Source organism: Pungitius pungitius, chromosome 7 (assembly GCF_949316345.1).
Source record: "Pungitius pungitius chromosome 7, fPunPun2.1, whole genome shotgun sequence".
NCBI lineage: Eukaryota > Metazoa > Chordata > Actinopteri > Perciformes > Gasterosteidae > Pungitius > Pungitius pungitius.
The window spans coordinates 16360381-16384181 of record NC_084906.1 but is presented as its reverse complement, the minus strand read 5'-3'; the positions used below and the strand labels follow the sequence as shown (position 1 = coordinate 16384181).

Sequence of the window (23801 nt, the reverse complement as noted above, 5' to 3'; positions counted from 1 at the left end):
AAAACCATTTCCTTCACTTTCCTCACCATATTTCTCAGCTTATTCTGATCACTTCAAATAGACCTTGTGACCATGTCCCACGACACGCACACCGTGCTCCTGTTTCTCTCATGGTTTTATACGTGCACAGGTTCGTAGAAGCTTCTGAGTGCTTGCCAGGGTGTGTGAGTATATTTAGTGGAGGGTTATTGTAGTGTTGGTGCAGATAAAGGGGTACTCTGACCCCCGTTGACTTGTCACCATGCACTCGTGATTGGCACCACAACTACAGTCAGTCCGCGATTCTAAGCAACCAAAATAGGTAACCATGTGAAAGATGACGGAAGGAAGAGTGAGGAACTCTCAGAGCTGCATCATGCGTGTAAATATTAATATAAATGAACCACATAAGCCTGTACTACCTGTAACTGTCCTCTAGGGGTGTTGCTTTTTATTGTTTGTTTTGTTCACACATGGATTTCTTCAGGCCGTGAATGTTTAAGAAATATATAATAACGTTTTTTATGTTTTGAAAATGAAAAAACTTTCTCAGTATCTTGGACCACTTGTTGTCCTACAGAAAAACAGCTCGATATCCTATGAAAAAACACGTTTTCTTAAGCTTAAGCTTAACAATCAACAAGAGGAATGAGGATTATTCTTATTAATGAATACCAGTTTCTCAATCCAAAACCTGATGATTTTTTTGTATATTTAACAATTATATAGTTTATATAATTGATATATCAGGGAGAAGACATGTTTTTGTTTTATACAAACTCATGCGCGAATTCAGATATTTGTATTATAAAAATGCTTGGAACTATTGGAACCAAACAGAAATAACATACACAGCACAGAGAAATACAATATTTTTACGTTTCTCGATGACAGGTGAAGCTGCACCTGCCTCCCCTGACCGCATTGGCCGCCCCAACGCTTTACGCGCACCGTGGAGATGTACTTTGGGGTATTGAAACAGTTAAACTGGGACTATAGTTGAAGTCCTTGGGGCACGTGTGAGACGTCTCTACACAGTCTCTCAGTCTCCCTCGCTGGGGATGTGGTGCGTAACTGCGTGACGTGAGTTGAGTGCGTTCAGAACACCACCCCATCGCCCAGGTCCAACTCAAGAGTTCGTCGTTGATGTCTCAGTGTGGAACCTCTTCACGTGTAGGCACAGTCACGTTGAGCCATGGAGAAGTTAATGCTTGGACTTATATGCCTGCTCGGTGTGTTGGTTTGCTTTGGTACCGGTCAGCACCATTTACGCGCACTCGTCGGACCGTGGAGACACCGGATTCAGTGGGAGAACAACGGCCAGGTGTATAGTCTGCTGAGCACGGGGACTCAGTATCGATCCCCTGCGCACAGCAGAAGACGCACTCACCTCGTATTGACCACGAAAAAAGGTTATAATCGACTTCAGCCCCCTTTTGCACTCAGGAGATCCACTAGAACCAAGCACGGAAGCCTCGAGGAGGCGGCAGGGGGTCACATTCAACAAAACGACCTCCATCAAATGGATGCGTCGGTCCTCGGTGTTGATGCGGGTCAGTATCTGCTCGCCTCGGGACGACCGGGGACGCTCGGCGGGTCCCCATCGAGCCCAGCGACCGCCGGAGAGGGTGTAGTTGTCCGTTCACAACAGGCAACGTCCAACGGCAGCGCCGCCTCTCCCACCCCCAGCCAGGAGTTCTCCGGCAGCGGAGTCCCGCGGGGAGGCCCGAGTGCACCGGGAGAGGGCTCACAACAAGCCACAGCGCCACCGGAAAGATCCCGGGACTTTACGCACAGCCAAGCCGGCGCGAGGACACCCGAGAGCTCAGAATCAACTGGCCGGTCATCCGCCACAGCTGGACGGGTCCTGGTGGCCGAGGGTGGAGGGAGCGCACGTAGAGTCCCGCAGCAGACACGTGTCAGGGACGCGCACAGTGCGCAAAGAGCGCACCTCCTGACCGGAATCACACCGGAGACAGACGTCTCTCCCACTGCGCTGTCCAGTAACGCCGTAGAAATTTACTTCCATCGCCCGAGGCCGGGCACGACAAGGACCACGGACACGGGGGACCCCCGGGATCCGCACAGTATTCACCACAGGAACTCGGTCTTCTATGATGTCTACCAACCGGACCGTAGAAACAGATTCGACGTTCATCCTCCACCGGGTCCGGGCTATGGCACCAGGTTCTTCCACAACGGTGAGGGGGAGGAATTGTATATTTATTAATTGATGACAACCTATGATCAAATTGTGGAACGATGATCGTCTCAATGATGCCTAATGCTCATTCTCAAATCTCTTTTTAGATGTATTTTTGATAGGAGTGAGAGTTAATGCACCATGAGCGAAATTAAAGGGAAACAGGTGTCAGAGTATAAATTATCAGAGTAAATTATCCAAAGTTTCACTTGATAATCTGCTGAAACATATCATATAAAATGTACTCTGGTAAGCAAAGCAACAAGTTGTTTAATTTACTATATTTCTGAAATATGTTTCAGTGAATATTATTAGATTTTCTACTTCAGGTGAGATGTTTGGATGACCTGTAAATTCCAATCCCCACAAACATTTCTGCTGCCACATCAATAATTCACATGTTTTCTCTCCCTATTTCCTTGGAGAATATAAGTTTATCAGAAAAGAAAAGTTAAAAGCCCTGCTTGAAAGTCCAAAAGACACATTGAATTCTTTTGAATCAGTGCTTCGTCGTGTTTTTTTGTTTCTGCAGGTCTCCCAGACTTGGTTCCTGACCCGTACTACATCCAAGCTGCCTCCTACATCCAGAGAGTGCAGATGTACGCACTTCGCTGTGCAGCTGAGGAAAACTGTCTTTCCAGGTGCACTTATTTATTTGCAGTCAAGATCAAATGAAATCCTTTAGTTACTGAAGATAGGAGTGATTATTTGTATTGCCCTTCATCCTTAACATATCGTTACGCAGTGTGACACGATACCAATCGGCACTGCTAAAGAAATAGTGATAATCTTTGAGGCATCCTCTCGGTTCCCACAATATGTGTATTGGCCTGTGTCCCATTTGGAAGCTGAAGGCCAGTGACGCAGCGGCTGGACACCCACCTGGCAGCCGCCCGAGATTCCCTCCTCTGATCTCAGGACCCTTTTGCCAAGTAGAAGAAGCTCTGAAGTCAAAGGCAAAGGATTCCTGAGGTGCACGCAAAAAAAAAAAAAAACTACTGAGGGAAAGACCAGAGAGCCCGCCCTGTCACTTACAGACTAATGCCCCATAGTGAAGAATAGAGAAGAAGCTCAGGGTGCGTCCACGATAATGTGACATAAAGAAATCCACCACAGCGGTGTCATTTCCTCTCATCGCAGAGGTCTCTGACTTTAAAGATTTCCCCTTTTGCTTCCTTTTCTTTCAGGTCTGCGAGTCATCCCAGCGTGAAAGACCTCGACTACAGAGTCCTGCTGCGTTTCCCGCAGCGAGTGAAGAACCAAGGAACAGCAGACTTTCTCCCGGCGAGGCCCAGGCACGAGTGGGAATGGCACAGCTGTCACCAGTGAGTGAGTTCCGTGGTGTCAAATCAAATGCACGCGCAAGTGAGTGTGTCGGATTCTACCGAATTGAACGGCGTGAGCCTTCAGTCACCTTCAGCAGCTGCGCTCGGTGGCGGTGCAAATGCGTGTGATCAAAACCATCTGTTGGATGTGCAAAAAAAAGTTTTCTCAGTATGAGCTGTGATAAAAGCAAAAGAATAAATGAGTATTTTAAATATAACATCATTCGGACTCTTCTCTCCAGGCACTACCACAGTATGGATGCCTTCAGTAACTACGACCTGTTGGACGTCTCCACCGGACAGAAGGTGGCGGAGGGACACAAGGCCAGTTTCTGTCTGGAGGACACGTCATGTGACCCCGGCGTGAGACGGCGCTTCGCCTGCACCTCCCACACGCAGGTTCGGCCTCCCGCTCCAAGACTCAGTGATCCATCTTTTATTGAATTAATTAGATGAGGATTTGGATGACCCCCCCCACCCACCCTCCTCCTGAGCCCTAAGCGATGCCCGCGTTGTTGTTGCTTTTCGTCTCAGGGGCTGGGTCCCGGTTGCTATGACACGTATCACGCCAACATCGACTGCCAGTGGATCGACATCACCGACGTGCCGCCTGGAAACTACGTGCTCAAGGTGGGGAGTTCGCGAAATAGCACGTGGTGGATGAGAGCAGATTGGTTATCCGTGTTTTCATGTCACCGGAGTCCACGGGGGGAGACACATCTGCGTCTCATGGCCGTCTCCGCTGCCCCTCAGGTGACGGTGAACCCGTCGCGAATGGTTCGGGAGTCGGACTTCTCCAACAACGAGGCGCGCTGCGACATCACGTACACGGGGAGCTACGTCCGGGCGAGGAACTGCAGGATCACCGTGTAGGTCAGCGTGGTGGTTCTCACTCCTGATGGCGGGGGATTCAAAAGCCATCGTCCCTGATGCACCTTCTCTTTGTTCCCTGCAGAAGCGGACCTGACTGAAGACGAGGAACCCCCCCCCCCCTCCCCCACAGAAAGATGTACCCAACACCCTCTGGAGCGTTGTTCTGAGCGTGCAGTGTGGGGACTTTTTGGATGCAGCATTTCTTACTTTCATGTTTTATAATCTGTTCCTATTTATGTGGCATGGTACGCTGTGTACACTGCCATGCAAGACTTCACTGTTGGCCGATTGTGTGCAAAAAAAAAAAAAAAATGAGGAAAAGTCTGTGACTCAACAAATATGAACGAGCTATTCAAGCTGTGTAAATGAATTTGGCTGTGCATTTACGTGATGCTCTTCTCCCCTGAAAGCCATTAGCAATTTGTCAGAGAGAACAAACACCCTTATTATATTGACTGTGCAAGGGAACGAAAGACTTGGTAATAGTCACTGTTGATGGAATGACTTGAACAAATATTTGACATCACAAAGTCATCGCACTGACCATTTACCATCACCACCGGTTTAACACGAGCCGAGGGCCGTTAGAATGAGGAGTGGTAGATTTGGGAATAACACACCCTCGGGGAAATACCAGAAAGGCTTCCACTTAGCACGTCAGCTTCACACCACACGCCCGTTGCTGCGATGTTTGTCATGTCGTGTTACAGTAGATGAGTGATGGAGAAAACATTTATTCAACTGGCAAGGGCTGTGTGAAGGCGCCTGTGTACGCTCTGTTTACACTTTGTCACCAGATTTGTTCGGGGGACCCTGTCTGGCTGGGGCTTGGAAATGCAGCACAAACACATACCTTCATCGTCTTTTAACGTAAAAAAATAAATAGAGGAAGGCTGGAAGCCTTTGACTGCGTCAACTTGTAAAGTCTGATAAAGTCCCTGTACGGCGGCAGATATCAGCAGCTTTTATGTGAAGCCTTATGTTGAAAGAGAGAAAACAGTTCCACGATGTTCGTGAGGTGAATACGCAAGCAGGCGGATGCTGAGATCATGGAGTGAATTTCTCTCAGCATCTGTCGCTGTTCGGGGAGGAGGGAGGGAGGGAGGGAGGGAGGGGAGGGGGGGGGGGCAACTCCCTGACTCAATTTAACAGTCTGTCTTACAGCAACATCAAGGCCACAGCAGGTCACCGACGTCTGTGGGCCCTCTGCAGGTCTCCATCAGTTCACTCACGCACGGTATGAAGGCGCCAACAGATCCAGAGGGAAGTTTCAAAGAACTTATCACATTAGTGATTATTCATCGCTGGAACGCACCAATACACGTATTCACATCCTTTACTTACTTTAAGTTAAAGTACTGATACAACACTGTAAAAGTACACCCAAGGAACGTATTATCATCAAAATGTACTTCAACCATAAGAGTACTGGCCCTGCAGCATAATGCCTCCTGTCACAGATATATTATTATGTATGACATAATCAAAGTGTTATTTTACTGTATGGTGGTTTGGTTTTGATTGTTGGTGAAATATTAATCTAAAAAGTATAACTGCTGTTATATCTGTTGCTAAACAATGTAACAGAATAAAATGTACCCGACCTTTCTTGGTTCTCTTGGTCTCTTTGAGTTGTGTTTGCATCTTCAGTTCTGCTTTGGTTTACACGCTGCACTGCACAACATTAACACGACACACGCTTCTACTCCAGTTTATACAATGGCGCGTTACTCTGTAACTGTATTTGCTGACGTCACATTGTTGTTTGTGATCGAGGTGCCTGGATGCAAAAGGCTGGTGAGACAGAAGAAAGTACCAGGGACGAGGGGGGGGTGGGAGTCTCATTCGTATCGGCTGCACATATCCACCTCACATTGGGATTGAAACCTATTTCATAAACTCCAGATTTCACTCACCCTCCTTCCCAAATATGGCGTCTCTATGGAGCCACCAAACCATCTTTGGTCAGTGAGCCGTCGCTGTGATCCCCAGATGTGCATGCGAGTGTGACGGAGGGTCGGGGCCAGGTGCTGTTGGCTCAGGGCAGGTCGGTGTGCTAAGCACGCAGGGCCTAGCAGGATGGGCCCGAGCTGATCATCGCCCCCTCCCCCCTCTCGTTGGAGATGGCAAGGAGGAGAGACATTCCACAGATCTGCAGACGGCCAGGAAAAAAAAAACGCCCAAATGCTGACACCAGCAGCACCGCGGCCAAACCATTCTCACCGCGGGCTGGAGCTCCGTGAGGCCCCCCCCGGAGGCCCGGCCCCCCCCGGAGGCCCGGCCGTCTGAGAGTCCCGGTCAACGAGCGTCAGAGAAACGATCAATACCGACTCCGTCAGCCTCGATGCGGCTGATGTCTCTATTTCTATTTGTTCCTGGGTTAAAAGTTAGACTTTCACATTGTCTAATGGCCTCCCTTGAGTCACACATTTGTGGATACATGGAAACAAGGTGATGGATGGATACTGACTGGGCCCAGGAGGCTCACTTACTTGTCCCCAACCAGGAGATTTTGAGATAAATCCATGTGGCTTTCAGCGAAGCTTGTTCTCATGCTTTGAGGATGAGGAGATTAATGTGACATGAATCAACACCATGCCAGTCTCCATAGCAAATCGTCATCGTCTTCAGAATTCGTTGAACCCATTCAGACAACTATGAACTCACACGTCAGCAGCATTGAAGGACAAATAATAAAACGCATAAAGCGTTCTTATAAGAAGTGATTCCGCGCTGTAACAGATGAATTAACTCTGGTGTTTATGCGTAATCGATGACGTGCTGAAGTGTCGATTTCTAATACTTCCTAACAGATGTAGTATGAGCCTGCATCATTAGAGAAATAACTCGACGCCGACCTCCGGTTCTAATGTTCCATTTTTCTGTCTGGTCTGTATGTTTGCCTTTGTAGGTTGATTGTTTGTTTATAGCAAAGAGTCTCAGGGGAAATGTCTCCTCGGGCCGACCGTCTGACATCCTAGAAGAAGGAAGACAATGTTTACCTGGGCAGGACAAGGTCTGCGTAAGTTCCACCATTTACACATCATTAAATTCCCCCCCTATTTGAAATAGGAGAATATGCCTCAGGACAGCTGTACTTTTCCTCCCGGAGCTGCCGTGTAAATATCCACACACTCGACGGGCTGTCCGAGTGGATGCGTGTTGTTAATCCTGTTATTGTATTATTTTGGGGATTTGGACGGGGGGGGGGGAACAGGCCGGATGGGGCTACGAACAGGAGGAGGGGAAGAGGTCGTACAGGTCATTCAGCTGAAGGGCTCCTGTTATTTTCAGTCTGAATTTGCTTCTAAATGCTCGTATTTTTTTTATGGGTTTTTGCACATGAGCGTCAAACAACGTCAGGTTGTCTCCCCTCGTACCAGACATTTGTTCAACTGTCACGACAGGGCGTCTTTTGGCTCCAGAGACGTATGTATGAGAACACACAGACATGTAGGAACAGACATGAGACTGTTTTTGTCTCCTGTTACACAAAATGTTGTTCTGCTGCGAAAAGGAGAGGAAGGAATGTAGACGTACAGCATTTGTAAGCGAGAGTATTTTATAGATGGTTTCACAGTATGTCACTCGTACATAACATCGTACATAACAATATATTTTTGCAGAAGACCAAACAGTAAAGCCTTCCTATCGTTTTTGTTCATTGCTGTAAGCACTGCATATAAACTACGTTTAGCTCAATCCACTACAGAACATTACAAACCAAGCCATAAACCATATGCAATTATTAGTAACGATCATTTGTCTTGGATGAATACAGTCTGATATTATCTCCACATTTTAATAAATTATGTTGATTGCTATAGTTTGTATTATCAAGGAGAAATAATGAAAGGAGCGATAAGATTGGACAAGACCAAGCTTTGGACTAGAAACGTCATTAACATGTTAATTCAACTCATACGTTTATGAGGATGAGATGTATGCTCTGCCCTCTCCCTTTTGCACCTGCACATGACATCCTGCAGCAGTAAAAAAGAGACACATGGCCCTATTGTGTGCTTTAAGTAAGCATGTTTTCAATCTCTTAGGCATGTCATAAAGCATAGGGTTTGACATCAAATGGCTTGAATGGAGTGAATCCCCAGTTGCCATGGAGACAGATCATTAGAAGTTAGTTTGGGTTGGGGTAGATTCTTAAAATTGCTGTATTATGTTATTTCACGTGCACTTGGATGCTGTTGATTGAACAAGGGCGGCATCGTGCGGCCATAAGAGGTAGCGTTACATCCAATTTAAGTACTCATACGTTTGTTTGTCGATATTGCAATAGATTGATCTCTAAATTGCAGTATTGTATATTTTGACTACTATGCTGTCGAGATATTCATCGTTCACACGTTTTCTTCCGCTGTGGTTGAGGTGGCAAATGGTATTTGACGCTTGATGTGACGACATCAACACGCGACTGGAATACCGGTTTCCCTGGTACCATTCGGAGCGACACACACACACACACGCACACGCATCTGAGGAGGAAGAGATGGCCACCCAAAATAACTTCAGTGCTGCGACTTTGTCGTTTCTGCTCATATTCGTGTGGATCGCAGCGTTCGTCTCAGTTGATGCTTCTTCGGAAGGGACGAAGACGGTGGAGTTCAACGTCAAACCGGGAGGAGTGGTGCACACTTTCACCGAGGCGATTGTAAGTGACTCTCTTTTGTATTTTCCTATATTATACACGTCCATCTCATGTTTATGATGATTTAACATAACACCCGGACCCAAAGGCACAGTTACGCTCAAATCCAAGCGTGCAAATTGGAATGTAGACTCATCTATCGTGTGTGAAATGGAGATAAGCTTCTTTGTTATTGAATATAAGAAACGTAAGGCGACATAAGGACAGGGTTGAATACATCAGGCACTATATTGTGTGTGAATTAAAAGTGTGTTTCTTTGTGTCATGATGCAATGTAAGTCGCTTTGGTTAAAAGACATGTAATGATATCTAATGACATTTTTTTTGGGGGGGGGGGGGGGGGTACTGCGTGATGACGACACAGCCTGTGAGCAGCTGACACGTCGCTGACTCTGTGCCACAACGGCTCCATTCATTGGTCGTCAGTTTTAATGACGTTGAACTACATTCTTGTGTCGTTTGAAAATGATATAGTGACTTTTGTATACACTATAAATGCAAGTTAAAGGGGTGAAAAATTAACAAAAACTAGTAATAGTTGGAGAAGAAAAACGATAGCCAAATCTTTAAAATGAATAAATAAAACCATTCAAAAAATAATGTAATAACAAATGATCTAAGCTTAAAAAAGCAAAGCTATGACATTACCTTAAATAAATTAAAAGTCAGATTAAAAAGCTAAAGAGAGAGTATCTTGTTCTAAACCCAGAGGTTATGTGTCCTGCCGTTTAGGGGCTAAAAACACACCCACTGGTAATTTTATTGGAATCACAGGGAACATTTAAAAAGAAAGCAATTAAAGACCTAAGTGATGTCGCTGTAACATGAAATGAAACAACACGTCTGATATAAGTTTGAACAAGGTCATTGAACTATTTCTAAATAAGTTCAAATCAATTCTAAATTATGCATAATACATAAAACCAGTGGAGTAGGGTTATGGGATCATTTTCCGTGTTTTTAGTTAAGACTCACTGTTTTAGCTGTAGTACAGTAGTAGTTTTATTATGGACGTTTTTCGATAACCCACTGTTGATTGATTTGGGTTCATTTAAACTGAGCATTAAAAAGTGTTGGCCATCCACACATCTGTTCATGCCAGTGAGACTGGCAATAACTGCATGCAGGGCCTTAGTGCTAAAGGTTGGTTTTAAAATAATGTATGTTTGACAAAAAACAATAAATCATTAAAGTAATTCAAAGCTCAATAAATAGAATTCATGCACTAATTGCATTATTTTCCACTTTCTTTTTTCAGAGGGATTATGAGTGCTCATTCACTTATGCTTCACAAGGGGGAACCAATGAGGTGAGTCTGTCTCTCTCATCATGTTTATCATTGATTATTGAGTTTTAATTACAGCAAGTTTTATGCATAATACTTTTCTGTTTCTGTGCCAAACAGCAATGGCTGATGAGTGTGGGTTTGAGTGACGACGACAAATTGTTTTCCTGCTCTGTGTGGAGGTGAGACACACACACACACACACACACACACAAACACACACACACACTGTGCGACTCTGACCTTGTTGTTCAATGTGTCTTCAGTGAGAATTTGTCCCGTCTCTTTACACTGAGTCACTCTTTAATTGTAGTTTTATCGCATCAGCCGCAGTAGAGGAAAAACAATGAAATGTAATTTGAATGTGAACCATATAATAATAATAATGTTTATTTTTCTTTCTGTCAGGCCTCAAGGAATATCCTACCTGTTTTTCACTCAGTTCAAAGCTGAACTCAAAGGAACCAAAATTGAATATGCTAATGCTTATGTAAGTATAATAGAAACACAATTCCCACCAATGTCCGGTTCACATACATTTTGTTGTTGTAAACCGATCCTGTTCTTGAAAAGGGATGCACAACGTTTCATGTAATGGACTCAATCATGGCTTCCATCTGTCTAACACAGCAACGGCAATCACACACAAAATGTATCATATCGGTTGCTTCTCGATATGTCCGAGACGTTGTCAGTTTGTTGTGCGGCTCAGTCAGTCATCGTAAAACAATTCATTCTTTATAAAACCTAAACGCAACAGTTCAGAAATAGAACTTTCACATTCATATTAATGTTGATTCAGACTAAAAAAAAACACTTTTGAAGAACAAAAAAGGAGTTGCAAAGCTCTTGCCCTGAATATTGTAACCCTTTTAGCAGCCAAATAGCAGCACATCCTGCAGAATATAGTGATGACGCTGTCTGTGTGCAGCACATGACCTTCAGAGTGATTAGTGTGTTGGAGAGCAAGAAGCGCCCAGGACTTTGCTGCAGAGCGAAGACAGAGAGGAGTAAAAAGTTTGAAATTGATTGTGCTGCACCCTTTTAATGCATCCTGTCAGTGTTGAGATTACAGCTTCTCATACCTTCGTCCCAACCCTGATGGTTGGATTATACAGTGTTTGCACAAATGTCAGAAAATTGAGGCAAAACACAGTTGATTCTTTTTGCGTAGCCTGCAAATAATAATACATCCACCTATACACCAGCAATATGCGAAGAATAAGGCTTTCCTCAATATGCGTGTGTGTGTGTGTGTGTGAAAGAGATGACACATTTCTGTACTCATCTGGTTGGAAGAATTTTAAAAATCATAAACGGAAAAGGTTCCACCTTTTTTGCTGCGTTAATGCATCTGCTTCAAAATATTTTTTTTAATAAGAAATTCAATTATTAATCTTTTTTTCATTTGATAAATCTATTGTATAAAATAGCCTATAAAATCCCAAATATATTTAATTTATAATGATCTAGAGCAAAAAAAGTTTAGAAAAAGCTTTTTTTATTTTTCAATTTTATTACTCTGAGAAAAGAAGTAATGCAATGGACATGTTTTCGCCTCCCTCATATCATCCAAATGAGGTTTACAACGTTCTGGTTCTGCCAGATTACACGTCGCCGAACACCGCGTCGCTGAATGCACCTGACCACACAGTCCTGAGTAGAATTGAATAAAACACGCTGTCACTTGCACTTTGCACCTGCCTATTGCTCCGCTGCGCATCCCCCTCCACTCGTGTATCCATGGCAACCCATCACATGCGTGACCATGTCCGTGACATTTTCTTTGGTCCAGTGTCCTTTTGATGATTGTTCGAGCTCCATCCCCAGCTCGGACCGCCTGTGTCAAACCTGACACAGGCCAAGTCACAGGAAAAGCTTTCATTCTCAAAGTCTCCGTGTCTTTTGCACGTGACGTCTCGGCGAAGGTTAATGCGCGGACTCTTCTCCGGAGCTCCTGCCCGGCGTCTGATGTGGTCGTCGCTGAAGGGAGGCGCGCGCCTTCGACACGCCTCCTTCCCCCAGCAAGGGCAGTCCTGACATTGTGTCATTAGCGAGAGCACATGTTCCCTCCTCCTGCTCTGGCTCCGTGGCCTGCAAGCAGAAGACAAACACACCAGAGGATAACTCACTAAACGATGGGACGGAAATAACCTCGCATGCACAAGCCCACACCTGCCGCCCACGCACAGCGTCTCCTTGACCTTGTCGTCCCATCCTCTTTCTCTCCGGGCCCGTCTGGTGCAAAGAAATTGTCTCCTGTAACCGCCTCTCATCTGGTTTTTGTGTATTTTATTTATTTATCTCCTCCTACTCCTTTTCCCCTTTTCCTCGCTGCTTCTGCATTTGTCCCCAGTCCCAGACGGCGGCCGCGGGACGGAGTGACGTGCCTTTGAAGCCGGAGGAATTTACCGTAGGAGACTCAACAGGTGAGGAATTGATTGTATTTCCAAGGGTTCAATCAACTCCCTCCGTTTGACGTGTCAATCCCTCGCTCCCCTCCCTGCCCTCATCACGTTGCGAGATCCCTGCTGATTTCCCTCTAAAGAATATGATCCAGCTGTGAGTGGGTTGCAATTTGTCCCTGTAGCATTGTTTGTTGTCGTTTTTTTTTGCAAAAAATAAATCTCCAGTTCTGGCTGGTGATTAGCAGGATATGACAAATCGCACAACAGCAGATTAGTCACAACAGTAGAGAGGCTTAAATACTCCCTTTCCTGCAACTATCACAGACTTTAGGATTTAATCCCATCTCCGTGACAACTCCGGGAATAGCTTGCAGTCATGTGTTATAAATGAACTCCTAGGTACTAGTAAAGTGGGGACGTTGAGCTTTTGGATGCAAAATATTGTAAACGAACATGCTTCTCACTCTCAAACTTGTATGTCCACATTGAGCAGGCTGCCGACTTACCAAAAACTGGGGGGACTTTTTAAGAACTATTTAATTAGTTCCACACGTGCGCCACCCACAGGAAAGAGTCATTGGTTTCTAAATTGCAGCAGCTGTTGCTTTACTTTAGACGGCGCACATCTGCCATCTGTACGTGTCCTTGTTTGTGTTTCAATTTCATCTCTGACCGTAATTTGCTCTCGTCCCCGGCCTCCAGTGACCCACCGAGATGGAAAATTCAACGCTCAACTCTCCAAACTGACCGCCATTGGGCGCACGCGTCACGACGAGCTGTAATTGGCCCGGGTGTCCGATCTGGCTCCCGTGTGTCGAGCTGTGAGTCTGGCCCCCGTGTTCCGGCTCGGCAGTCATTGAAGGACCCATTTGCGGAAGAAACAACCAAAAACTGAAGTGGGATGATACTGATGCCGTATGTCAGTGAATAAATGACCTGGTATGTTATTACAATGGATTTAAAAATGCAGTTTGGACAAAAAAAACAGGGTATCAGTTTAGTATTCCATTTTTTCTCTACATAATGTCCTAGTTTAAATTATGCCATAAAATGAAGTGCTTCCAAAGTTATTTTGTATCTTCTGAAGCTCTAACATTTACTGTTCTGATTCACTGGGGACGTATCTGAATGTATAGAGGATGGGTGTCTGGGGGCTTGTGGGGTATAGTTAACACGTTTAGACACAAGTAGAGAGGGATTCATCTTTCTTGTGTAATCCTAAGAGGAAAGGGAATAATCTCCAATGCATCGCACTCCCATAAACAATTAAATTTTTTTCCGTTCTGAGCTGAGCTCCTCGCCTTCTGTTTCTCTGTTCCCATTAGATAACTGTACATGACTGGAACGACACATTTTATCCCCTGAATCACCAATGGGTACCACTGGTGATCCCTTTTTGTCATGTTGGTATTATTGGGCAGAGAGGGGGACTTGTAATAGAGTCGCTAGATGATGTTTGCGGATACATCCTCAACGGTGTGAGCGTGACCTCATCCTAGAGAAGAAATGTTTATACAAGCGTTTCCTTGTTTCACATAATCCTGAGCGGCTTTTGAACCATCTGCTTTCATCCTGTACCGTTACACGTGTGGAACAGTGCGGAGGTACCGTGCACGTTTCTAAAGCACATGCTCTCTTATGCGTCCAGCCGCCTTGCCTTTATCTTCCTTACATTGATGCAATCTTCTTGGGTCCACACAAGCGTGCACGAGATTGGAGGATTGTGCTGATTTGATTCTGGGGTGGCATTACCGCTGAGATCCGTACCTTGTTGGGTCGGGGCTCGCACCCTGCCGTCCATCCGCTGGTGTTGAGGTAATGCTCGGGCTCGGCACGTCTTGATGCTCCCCGTGGGGTGGCAAAAGGAAGCAACCACGTCCAGATGCTGTTCCGGAATAGATCAAAAACACTTGTTACTTTTTTTTTCTTCTTACATGGTCTCTCTTTCCTTTGTCTACATCTTGTTTGTTCTGATTCATGATGAAATGTGATGGATGTTTGAATAAAGACGTGTTGCCAGTGTGCTGGAGATAACTCAATTTTCTTTGTCTTGTTATGTCAGTCATGATCTGATTGAACCTCCCACGGGCTCGTAAAATGGGTAAACATGAAAAGAGAGAAGAAATTTGAGTGCCAGCGTAGACGCGTTAAATATTCTCAGCGCTGCCGGGGCCGGGGCCACCGAGTGAACGCGGCGGAGAGCGCTTCTATGCCCCCGTCATCTCTCTATAATAACAGTCATTTTAGCACCAGCACTAATGTTTTCCCCTAATTCAAACTCGCTCGTGTGCCGCAGATAGGTTTTAAGCCAAAGAAATGAGACTGTGGTTTAAAATGAGAAAAATGGATTCTGTAAGTTTACTCTGTTAATAATGTAAGGTTTCCTCGGATAAATGGTTCCGTGAGATAAAGAGCTTCCATTGTTTCTTCTTCATTTCTGGGAGAGAAAAAAGCTTTGCAGGCAGGATTTGATAAATCCACGGTCCCATATGGGAATGTATAGAGCGTTGCTCTTTGTGCCGGGTCAGGAGGGGTTTATTCATTTTATGTGAAGCCAAGAGGAAATCAGTCATGTTGATTGTCGTCAAATTGGCATCAGCAAGGTTTAGAAATCGGTGATACGAGAGATTCACGTTTATACTGCGACCACGCAGTGCAGCGCTTTAATGCAAAATCCACCCATGACAGGAACTATAAAACATCAGAATTTCACTTAGAGGAGATATATTGTACAATAGAGCTTTTGTCGAGCTTTGCCAAGCATCCCCCACATAATCCAATACTTAAATGCAAAGCATCTCATAGATGTGTCCATTTCAGGCTCTGATTTACAATGTTGTTGCGTTGTGGATAAAAAAAAAAGTTACACTTTGTTGCAAAGGTAGTTTCGTTCGGTGGTAAATCTCTGCAGCACAATATCTCTTTGATTACTGTCTAGTTCGCAGTGTGTCTGAGACACAAAATTGCTTCTATGCTGCCATCAAAGCCCTGAACTCATATCACTACTGTTTACCATCTGGTACCAGGAGAGATGTTTACTTTCAACTTTCTACTCTCCCCCTACAGTGCTACCATCAGGGAATCATGTACACATAATGCTGGCAAGAACTGGCTCAGATTATAATGGCGTGCATTAAGAGATAAATCAGAAACATTTTCATAGCTACGTTCGCAAAATGGCTCCGGGGATCAGTTGGCCCTAACATTGTAATCCAGACTTAAATAATATCTTTACGACTATTCCAAGTCATTTCACACGTTTACATTTACGGTCTCCAGAGGATACATCTTACTTTTACCAACATCACGGCATCATCGGGTAAGACAATTTCAGTTGGTCTCGTTTAACCAAGTACGTGTCAATCCAAAGGTGCACTGATCTCCGGTGTGTGTGTATGTGTGTGTGTGTGCAGCGACTGCTGCTGGATCTACGGCTAACGCCTCTCTGCCACGAACCTCAAAAATACATCAATGAACCACAGTGTTGCACTGCATGACCCGTTCTTTCACTAGCACTCGCACACAGGCACTGGTGAAAGCAAATGTGTGTATTCATCCACGCCTCCTGTTTGATCAGGGCCCATGTAGCTTCATACTTCATTTATGTCAGTAATTGGGGGGGGCTTAGTGCGTCAGAAAGTCAGAAAGCATCGAGAGACGTTCCAACACGTTTGTTGTCTTTGGTCCGTTCATTTGATTTGTTGACGATGAACGAAACATGAGAAGATATACTCTTTAAAAAAAAGAAAAGAAAAAGAGGCACATAAGGCATTGAAACAAAAGACGACATGAGAAGGCCTAAATGAATAAGCCATTGATTTGCTGTGTTTGTGCGTGTAATCAATGCGGCCGACATTCCAGTGCTTGTTTTTCTCTCTTCCCACTCTCTCACACACACACACACACACACGCATAAACCTGACTTCTATTTCTCTCTCCCTTTTTGCCTCTCTTGACATTTAGAGGGGAACAGATGGAGATTGTGACCTGGTCGGTCAAACCAGAGGCTTTCAGTAACACCAGGGGCCCGATGAAGGGTACAACGAATGGCCAGCTGCCCCCTGTCTCCCCCGATGCGCACCAAAGGCGCCGGGCCGGTGACCCAGTCAGCCTGCGAGCCACTCGGCCCGTTCCCGTCTTATTTCCTCACATCATGTGATCCATCGCAGGGTCTGCAGCCTATCCTCCCCGGCGGGTGCTTTTCACACCGCCGAGCCAAAGTGCCTTTCTCGTTAAACCGTCACGACTCTCGACAGCAATCATCCAACCCAGGCGATGCTGACGCATGTGAGTGGGAATGTCTGGCTGCTTAGGTCCAAATGCACTAAAGTAATAAGTTCTTACTTTGTCTTGTTATCCTGCAATAATTACACCTTCCATTATATTTCGGTCTAATTAGGCCTTCTCCTTTTTGCCCTTTAACTGTGCAATCTGTCTGAGAGCTGGAGGGGGAGGACTGAGCATCTGTATAGAGAGCTCTTGTTACCATAGCAGTAACCCAGACAGATGTTGTGAAGCCTTATGTATGTTCTGCATATATACTCAGGAGATTGGCATTAAAGGAGGAGCGGTACGAGGGCGTCCGCAGAGCCAAGCTGTTCTCCCCCGACATACTCACCCCAAGTACGCGCTTGCGACTCCGTCACCTTGGAAACTTGGTCTGGGCTCAACTCGTCTCCTGCTGTGATTGTGGCCCGTTTTTTTCCGATCAGCGTCTACCCCCCCCCGCCCCTCCCCCTGCCCCCCTCCCCCTTTCTTGCCGCATCGTCTCACACGGTGGTAGAGAGCAGCCTCCTTTTCTCAGGGTACGGAGGAGCTTCGCGGGGCTCCTTCACTTTCTTCGCGGGCTCAGGCGGCCCCCGGTGGGGGTACGGGGGAGGCTTGCGGCCTCTGCGGTCCACGGGGGCCGAGCGCACCCTCGGAGGTGTGTGAGCGGCTCCTGCGGAGGACACTCGCCTCGCTCCCTCGGCGCTGGACGCAGTCTGAGTCCAGTCGGTCGGTGGGCAGCTGACAGACGGACGCAGGGCGGACGACGGAGAGAGCAGGCCGGCAGATGGGGGGCCACTTTGTGGGGTCTGAAACGCCCCGATTTGGTTCTCTGCGGTGACAGAAGGGCTCAACGTGGGGGGCGGGTGAGGCTTTGGAGACAGCGGGGAGACGGGGCTGACCCTGCCCGAGGAGGAAGGCCCGGGGGAGTGAGTTCGTGACCCGGGGCTGTTGAGCTGGTGGAGGTTTACAGTTAAGGGGGAGAGACCGGGGGTGGGAGGCCGAACGGGGAGGCTTCGCCGGGGAGACAGAGCCACGTCGTGCCGCGGCGTCCCACCGCGTCCCGGAGAAGACCCCAGACTGGAGGCGAGTCGAAGAGTTCGACCCCGCGCCGTCGGAAACCCAGAGGCCACCGGGCACGGCGGTGGAGACTGGCTCCGGCCGTGAGGACCCCCCCTGAGGCTGCCCGCTGAGTCGCAGGTTCCGGGCGGCTCTTCGGGCGCCGAGGGCCTCCGCTGAACGCTGCCCACCGTCACCACGCTGCAGGTCGAACCCGAACTGGAGCTGCTGTCGCCTCTCTCGGGCTCCACCGCATTCAGGTCGATAGCTGAGGTTAGGTTGTCGATCTGCTGCACCACCTATGAAGGGTACATGAAGCACGGTGGCCATTGAGTAGATGCAGAGAGAAGCACGCCGCTGATGTTGCAGATGTAGATCGGTCGAACTCATAGTGAGGGCTGTGAGATGCATAATGTCTCCCGTGACTCTGAAGGGAGCTTTCTCGTTTGAGAAAAAATGATCTAGATGATGTTGTATGACATCAAGGTTATGTCCGCTTGTTTATGTGATGAGTTGCATCATGGGAAATGAATGATCCAGGGTTTCTACTTTTATTAAGGTCATTACGATCAATGGAGTAAACTTTATGAAAATCTATTTCACCGCTTTTTGCAAGCGGCTGATTTTTCTATTTTTTGTTTTGATCATTCTGTCAACAAATCGCTCACAAATGAGAAGCTGAAATGAGAGAATATCTGACATTTTTGCCAAATCATGTTTTTGATAACTCGATAAATCTTCAAGAGACCTCTCGTCAATTGAGAAACTCATCACTTCAACGTTATAGTCTTTATTTGTATAGTACCGAGGTGACACAATTAAGGGAAAGAGGGAAGAGATCCAACACACCCCTGAAGATTCCAGATCTTCAGATTGTAACTGAGCATCTGCACCGATTTCGTACAAAACCAATCTCAGCGTTTGCCTCTCTTTGGTGAGGCCAATAAATTATTTTCCTCGGCACTTGCATTTCTGCATCTATAATCTAGAGCTTTTGAGACTCGCTCAGTGTGGATTCTCACCAGGTGTACAGCTCCAATCTCTAAGTGTGTCACACACGCCACAACTTCAGCCTGCAAACGATGGATTACGGGAAATGTGTAGGCTAAATTTAGGTGGATTTACCTTCTAATACCTGTAGTGAACAGTGCACTGTACACACAGGGATGTAAGTAATGCATTTAGGGCATGTAACAAACACACACAGACATAAAGACACACACACACACACACACACACACAACCACACGCACAATGATGGAGGCAGGAGAGGTTGTAGAAAATTACACTGGGGAAAAAATGTTTGACCTATCTGTCCACCTGCTCTGTGTGCTCGGATAAATCCTCGGCCCGGCTGGAACAAATGAATTATTGTTTTGTTCTCTGTGTTCAACAACATCCTCTCGCTGATGTCAAAAGATGGCCTGGTTTTTCCTTTTTTTTTTCACGCTGAAGCTTTTTGGGAGAGGAATTCCGCTTTGCTTTGAAGTACAGCGTGTATATGTGACTGTGGGCTGCTTGTTAATGTCGGAAACCAAAGGAGATAAAAGAGAAAAGGACCCTCGCCTGCTGCTCCCAGTGTGTTTATTAAAAACAACGTTTTTTTTTTTTTGTCCCCTTTGGTTCTCACATATAATGCGGATGAGGTTTGCTTTAAAGCTCGGTCATGCTAAAGCGGATTCAGTTTAAATAGTGCTGTTTTCTAAGTTTATAGTTTGAATCACAGGGCTGTTTTTGATCTGTCAAAAATGTTTTAGTCGAAGACCATATGCCAGATTGTTTTTGTGTAATTTATTTTCTCTGAGACAGAGGTCTTTAGTATTGCTGTAATATTTGTATGTAGTCTCGGTCTAAAATGCTTTAAAGACTCACTCCAGTTCATTTTTTCATGGCCGTGATTGATTATTAAATAAAACTGAGGGTTGCTACTCATGCAACAGAATGATAAAACGGGGCTTTGAAATAAATATGCGACCAAAGTCTTCTCTGGTGACTTATCTTCCTTTGATCTGTCGTCTCTGTTGTGAAAAATTTGGGCTTTTCTATCACAGTGTCTTGCTTGCTTCTTCCCCCACCTCCTTTCCCCTCGTTTCATGTGTGGCTTATATGCTTTTTCATCAGAGTTATATTAAGGCTGTCTCTCACACACTAAAGCCTCGCAGCCAGAATGATGAAGTTACTACCTTTCGGGTTGAGCCGCGGCCCTCGCGGATGCAGATCAAATGCCAAGAGGCGAGATCACTTTTACAGGAACGAGGACTACGGAGGCAGAGATGCTGGGACATAAATGGATTATAAAATGCTATCCAGCTGCGCCTTGAGCAGCATCTGTCCACGAGGAGGGAGAGAGTGGAGGAAGAGCCGAGGGTGGGAGGGAAAGGGGCGGCTGCTTCAGCTCATGTCACATCTCGGCAGCCTTGGAACGCGTCGTGTAAATGGAGCATAGCGATAAGTCTCATTCACCCCCCCCCCCGCCAACGCGTAGGCACACGTTGAGCCCATCGCGTGTGCTTGGAGACGGACGCCAGAGAGGAGTTGTAGAAACATCCAACCCCGCCGCTGCTGACTTTTTAAGGCATGTTCAATTCTGCTGAGGTCGTGTGTTTGTAGCCTGCTTTGATGTCTGTAAGAGAACGAGCCGTGAATATCTCCTGCGTCAGGAAACAACTACATGAACGTGTGAGGAAGCAGTAACTTGTCTGCTCCTAATTTTCGCTTTTCTCCACAGAGACAGTACAGAAAAGACGTGATCATGTTAGGCAGAATCAACACATTCACCACACGTTACCTCTTTCATTTCCTGGTGAACGTCCCTCAGCGCCGCGAGAACTTGCTCCAGGTTATCCACCACCCGTTTGATCTGGTTTCGCACCACCTTCCTGCTGCAGCCCGATTCCTCCCTCTGCAGCTCCCCTCCCTTGGCCGGCCTGTGTTGCACCCTGGTCTGGTTCTGGCCCTGGGCCCCCGCGCTGTGCTCAAAGCTTGCTCTGGGTTTCCTGGGACCTCGCAGGGTCGCGGCGCAGCCCAGGCCCCTCAGAGGAACCTCGGTGGAGAAGAGGACCCCGTTGAGGGGCCTGTTGAAATGCTCAACGTAGGGTTCCCTCAGGTCTCTCTGGCTCTGGGAGTTCCTGAAGCCGTGCTGCCGTTCCGTTCCCTGAGTGTCTGAGCTCACCCAGCTGGACGAGTGGAGGTCTCTCTTGCGGCGGGTGGTCCTGCTGGCGTAGTCCCACACCTTCCCCCCCCTGTCCTCCGTGTGCACCGCGACGGGCTCCTCAATGAGCAGTGCGGGAACGGGGACAGGAGCGGGCCTCACCAGTGGCCCGTATTTCCTGACCAAGGTGCTCGCCCCGTCGCCCTGCGACTCAAGGTGGCCGCTCGGGTTCCTGACAAAGGCGTGGTTGTCCCGGGCCGACGCGGAGGAGGTGTCGCTCGCGCCCCGCCGCCCGTCCTCCGGAGCGCTCCGCGTGTTGGGGAGCGGCTCCGGCTTCGGGGGCTGCGTCCAAAAGGCGGGACGGTCCTCCCTCTGGTGACCCCCCGGCAGAATGTGGTGACCCCAGAGCATTCTCGCCATCCCCACGCTTTTGCAGCGAGCCTCCCCCTTCTTTGCCCGGTCCTTTCCCTGGATGGAGAAGAACCCGATGCCTTTGGCTCTCTCCAGCGGGGTCAGGTTGTTCCGCGCCTCGGCGCCGGATTTGTACGGTCCGTTGAGGCCCATGTCACTGCCACCGTGGTGGGGCTTCAGACTATTGCGCAGCCAAGGGATGAAGTTGGGGGCGTGGGGCTTGAAGCCTTTCTGCTCCCCCGGCGCCGGAGCCCTGCTGTCAGAGAACATGGTGATGGATGATGTCCAGCAGCCTCAGGGAGAGAGGGAGAAGCAGAAGACGAACAGGAGGACTCCTGAGACAGAGTGCTTCCTCTTCTTTTTCCATGAATCCTCCACTACCTTTGCCATTAACACAGTCTCAATCCGCTCTACGTTCAGCCGCTGTTCCTCTGCCCCCCCCCCCCTCCCCTCTCTCTCTCTCTCTCTGCCTCTGTCTACAAAACTTTTATCTGCTTTTTTCCATCCATATCTCAGGACCCACCCGCCCACTCTTCCTTTTCCTGCTGAAATCTCTTTCTGATTTTATTGCCCTGTCTTTTTTCCCCTCCGTATCTGCTTCTCCTCCCACTATCCTCCCTGTTGTATGGCTCTCGAGCCCCTCACCCCCTCATTGGACCGGCCCGGGAGATGCCGAGGGCCTCCTCTCCCTCCGTCTTCTCTCTCTGCCTGCCTGCGTCTCACTGGCTCAGTAGCAGTGGAGGCTTCCTGTCTCTACATCTCTCTCTCTCTCTCTCTCTCTCTCTCTCTCTCTCTCTCTCTCCCTCTCTGTCTGTCTCTCTCTACCTCCAACCCCCCCCCCCCCCCGCACACTGCGCTGCGCTGTCTCCTATCCTCGCTCTTTCTTCCTCCCACTTCCTCTGACTGCTCTAACTCCCTTTCTCTTTTTCCCTCCCCTCTCCCCATTTCTCCCTCCTCCCCATGTTACTCTCTGGTCTCATCTGAGAATCCCGTTCGTCCTCCGACTTTGCAACTCTCTTTTTCTCTCTCTTCTCCTCCCTTTTCTGTCACTCTCAGACCGCCCCTGCGTCCCCACCTCCCATTTGCCAGGGAGTGCAGCTGAACTTCAATCAAGACGGCAATGTTATTAATCCCCCCGTTAGCCGGCGTACAGCCACGTGACTCCGCCTGCCTCTGTTCTCATCTGATTACTCCTTCCCCAGCTCAGCCCCGTACAATTAAATGCTGCTTAGGATACCAGAGGGGGTTTAAAGGGGTTGTGGAGAATGGCAGGAGGGAAGGGATGGAGGAGAAATAATAACAAGGGCGGGGGGTGGAGGGGGGGGGCACATAATTGCGACCCTCCAAGATCAGAGATCAGCAGCAGTTCGACAGAAACTATAAGCTCGGCGGATCTAAACGACAGGCTGCCTGTGGCACGGCTCTCCCCAGATTATTGCAACTGTCAGCAAATAGTGTCACGCTACATCCCAGTTGTTTTCTTGTTTCATTTTCTGCCGCATATCCAACTTCCATTTGTTCCAATTATGCAGAGACAGCTGCTATTTCTGTGTGTCTCACTCAAATTCCCATTCTTTGCTGTCTGGATTAGATTTCTTGTGTCTGACAAGCCCAAAGATGCCTCCTAGGTGACTTTTTCACTCGTCGGCGGCTGCATGGATGGGTCCCTCCGTTTCTGGAGACATCCGAAAAAGAAAAAAAAAAGACGGCAGCACATCCAACACAAAAAAAAGCTCTGACAGTTTGCTGTCACTCTGCAGTGAGGCACTCAAAGCATCTGTCATTCTGTTAGTCAGCAGAGCAATTTATTCCTCAGGTAGTGCCCTGTTAAAATGTGACTTCAATCACTGACATATTCTACTATACAGGTACGTAAGGAGGGGGAGAAAACCGACACAGGTCTGGTGTAATCTGCAGACTAAGAAGCTTTCTGCCTGCATCAGGCAGCTGTCAGTCAGTAATGACCTCAAGTCTAGATATTCAAGCAATAAAGAGGGGAAATAATAGAGCGGCTACTATTAATCCTACTGCTTTTTTCTCCCTCGTGGCATGAACACAAAGTCGGTTTCTATGCCGAATGGGGATTGCTTTTGCATTTAAAGATTTCACCGTGTGAGGGTGCATAAAGGTTTTCTAATGAAGATTTTGCTGAATTTAACTTTGAAATGATGGTTAATC

At 47.3% G+C, this 23801-nt stretch overlaps 3 protein-coding genes across 4 annotated transcripts; 2 read left to right on the top strand and 1 right to left on the bottom strand.

Annotated features, from left to right (window-relative positions):
• The first annotated feature begins 823 nt into the window (after positions 1 to 823).
• loxl5a (lysyl oxidase-like 5a) lies at positions 824 to 5462 on the top strand. 2 transcript variants are annotated; one of them, XM_062563689.1, is made up of 7 exons: positions 824 to 2180; positions 2715 to 2823; positions 3370 to 3507; positions 3750 to 3906; positions 4042 to 4137; positions 4261 to 4380; positions 4463 to 5462. In XM_062563689.1, exons 1-6 carry the CDS (start codon positions 1175 to 1177, stop codon positions 4378 to 4380), a joined length of 1626 nt encoding a protein of 541 aa, XP_062419673.1. In that variant the 5' UTR covers positions 824 to 1174; the 3' UTR covers positions 4463 to 5462. The 2 variants fall into 2 exon arrangements, with proteins under 2 accessions (XP_062419673.1, XP_062419674.1); XM_062563690.1 differs by lacking the exon at positions 824 to 2180 and having other exon boundaries at positions 2535 to 2823; positions 4261 to 4376.
• Positions 5463 to 8805: 3343 nt separating this feature from the next.
• On the top strand, positions 8806 to 14037 carry mydgf (myeloid-derived growth factor). The gene is made up of 6 exons (XM_037470017.2): positions 8806 to 9046; positions 10302 to 10352; positions 10449 to 10510; positions 10737 to 10818; positions 12685 to 12757; positions 13439 to 14037. The coding sequence occupies exons 1-6, from the start codon at positions 8885 to 8887 to the stop codon at positions 13516 to 13518; spliced, it is 510 nt and encodes a 169-aa protein (XP_037325914.2). The 5' UTR covers positions 8806 to 8884; the 3' UTR covers positions 13519 to 14037.
• A 3463-nt stretch (positions 14038 to 17500) lies between these two features.
• LOC119216136 (uncharacterized) lies at positions 17501 to 22427 on the bottom strand. Its single transcript, XM_037468595.2, has 2 exons — positions 20850 to 22427; positions 17501 to 18360 (listed from the first exon to the last, which is right to left on the bottom strand). Exons 1-2 carry the CDS (start codon positions 21891 to 21893, stop codon positions 17506 to 17508), a joined length of 1899 nt encoding a protein of 632 aa, XP_037324492.2. The 5' UTR covers positions 21894 to 22427; the 3' UTR covers positions 17501 to 17505.
• Positions 22428 to 23801: the final 1374 nt, after the last annotated feature.

Excerpts from the sequence above, each read along its gene's own strand:
- LOC119216136 (XM_037468595.2), bottom strand. The coding sequence starts at position 21,893 with ATGTTCTCTGACAGCAGGGCTCCGGCGCCGGGGGAGCAGAAAGGCTTC. Across the intron at positions 18,361-20,849 it reads TTCACCAGGAAATGAAAGAG|GTGGTGCAGCAGATCGACAA; the intron begins GTAACGTGTGGT and ends TACCCTTCATAG.
- mydgf (XM_037470017.2), top strand. The coding sequence starts at position 8,885 with ATGGCCACCCAAAATAACTTCAGTGCTGCGACTTTGTCGTTTCTGCTC. Across the intron at positions 9,047-10,301 it reads ACACTTTCACCGAGGCGATT|AGGGATTATGAGTGCTCATT; the intron begins GTAAGTGACTCT and ends TTCTTTTTTCAG. Across the intron at positions 12,758-13,438 it reads TACCGTAGGAGACTCAACAG|TGACCCACCGAGATGGAAAA; the intron begins GTGAGGAATTGA and ends CCCGGCCTCCAG.
- loxl5a (XM_062563689.1), top strand. The coding sequence starts at position 1,175 with ATGGAGAAGTTAATGCTTGGACTTATATGCCTGCTCGGTGTGTTGGTT. Across the intron at positions 2,181-2,714 it reads CACCAGGTTCTTCCACAACG|GTCTCCCAGACTTGGTTCCT; the intron begins GTGAGGGGGAGG and ends TTGTTTCTGCAG. Across the intron at positions 4,138-4,260 it reads CTGGAAACTACGTGCTCAAG|GTGACGGTGAACCCGTCGCG; the intron begins GTGGGGAGTTCG and ends GCTGCCCCTCAG.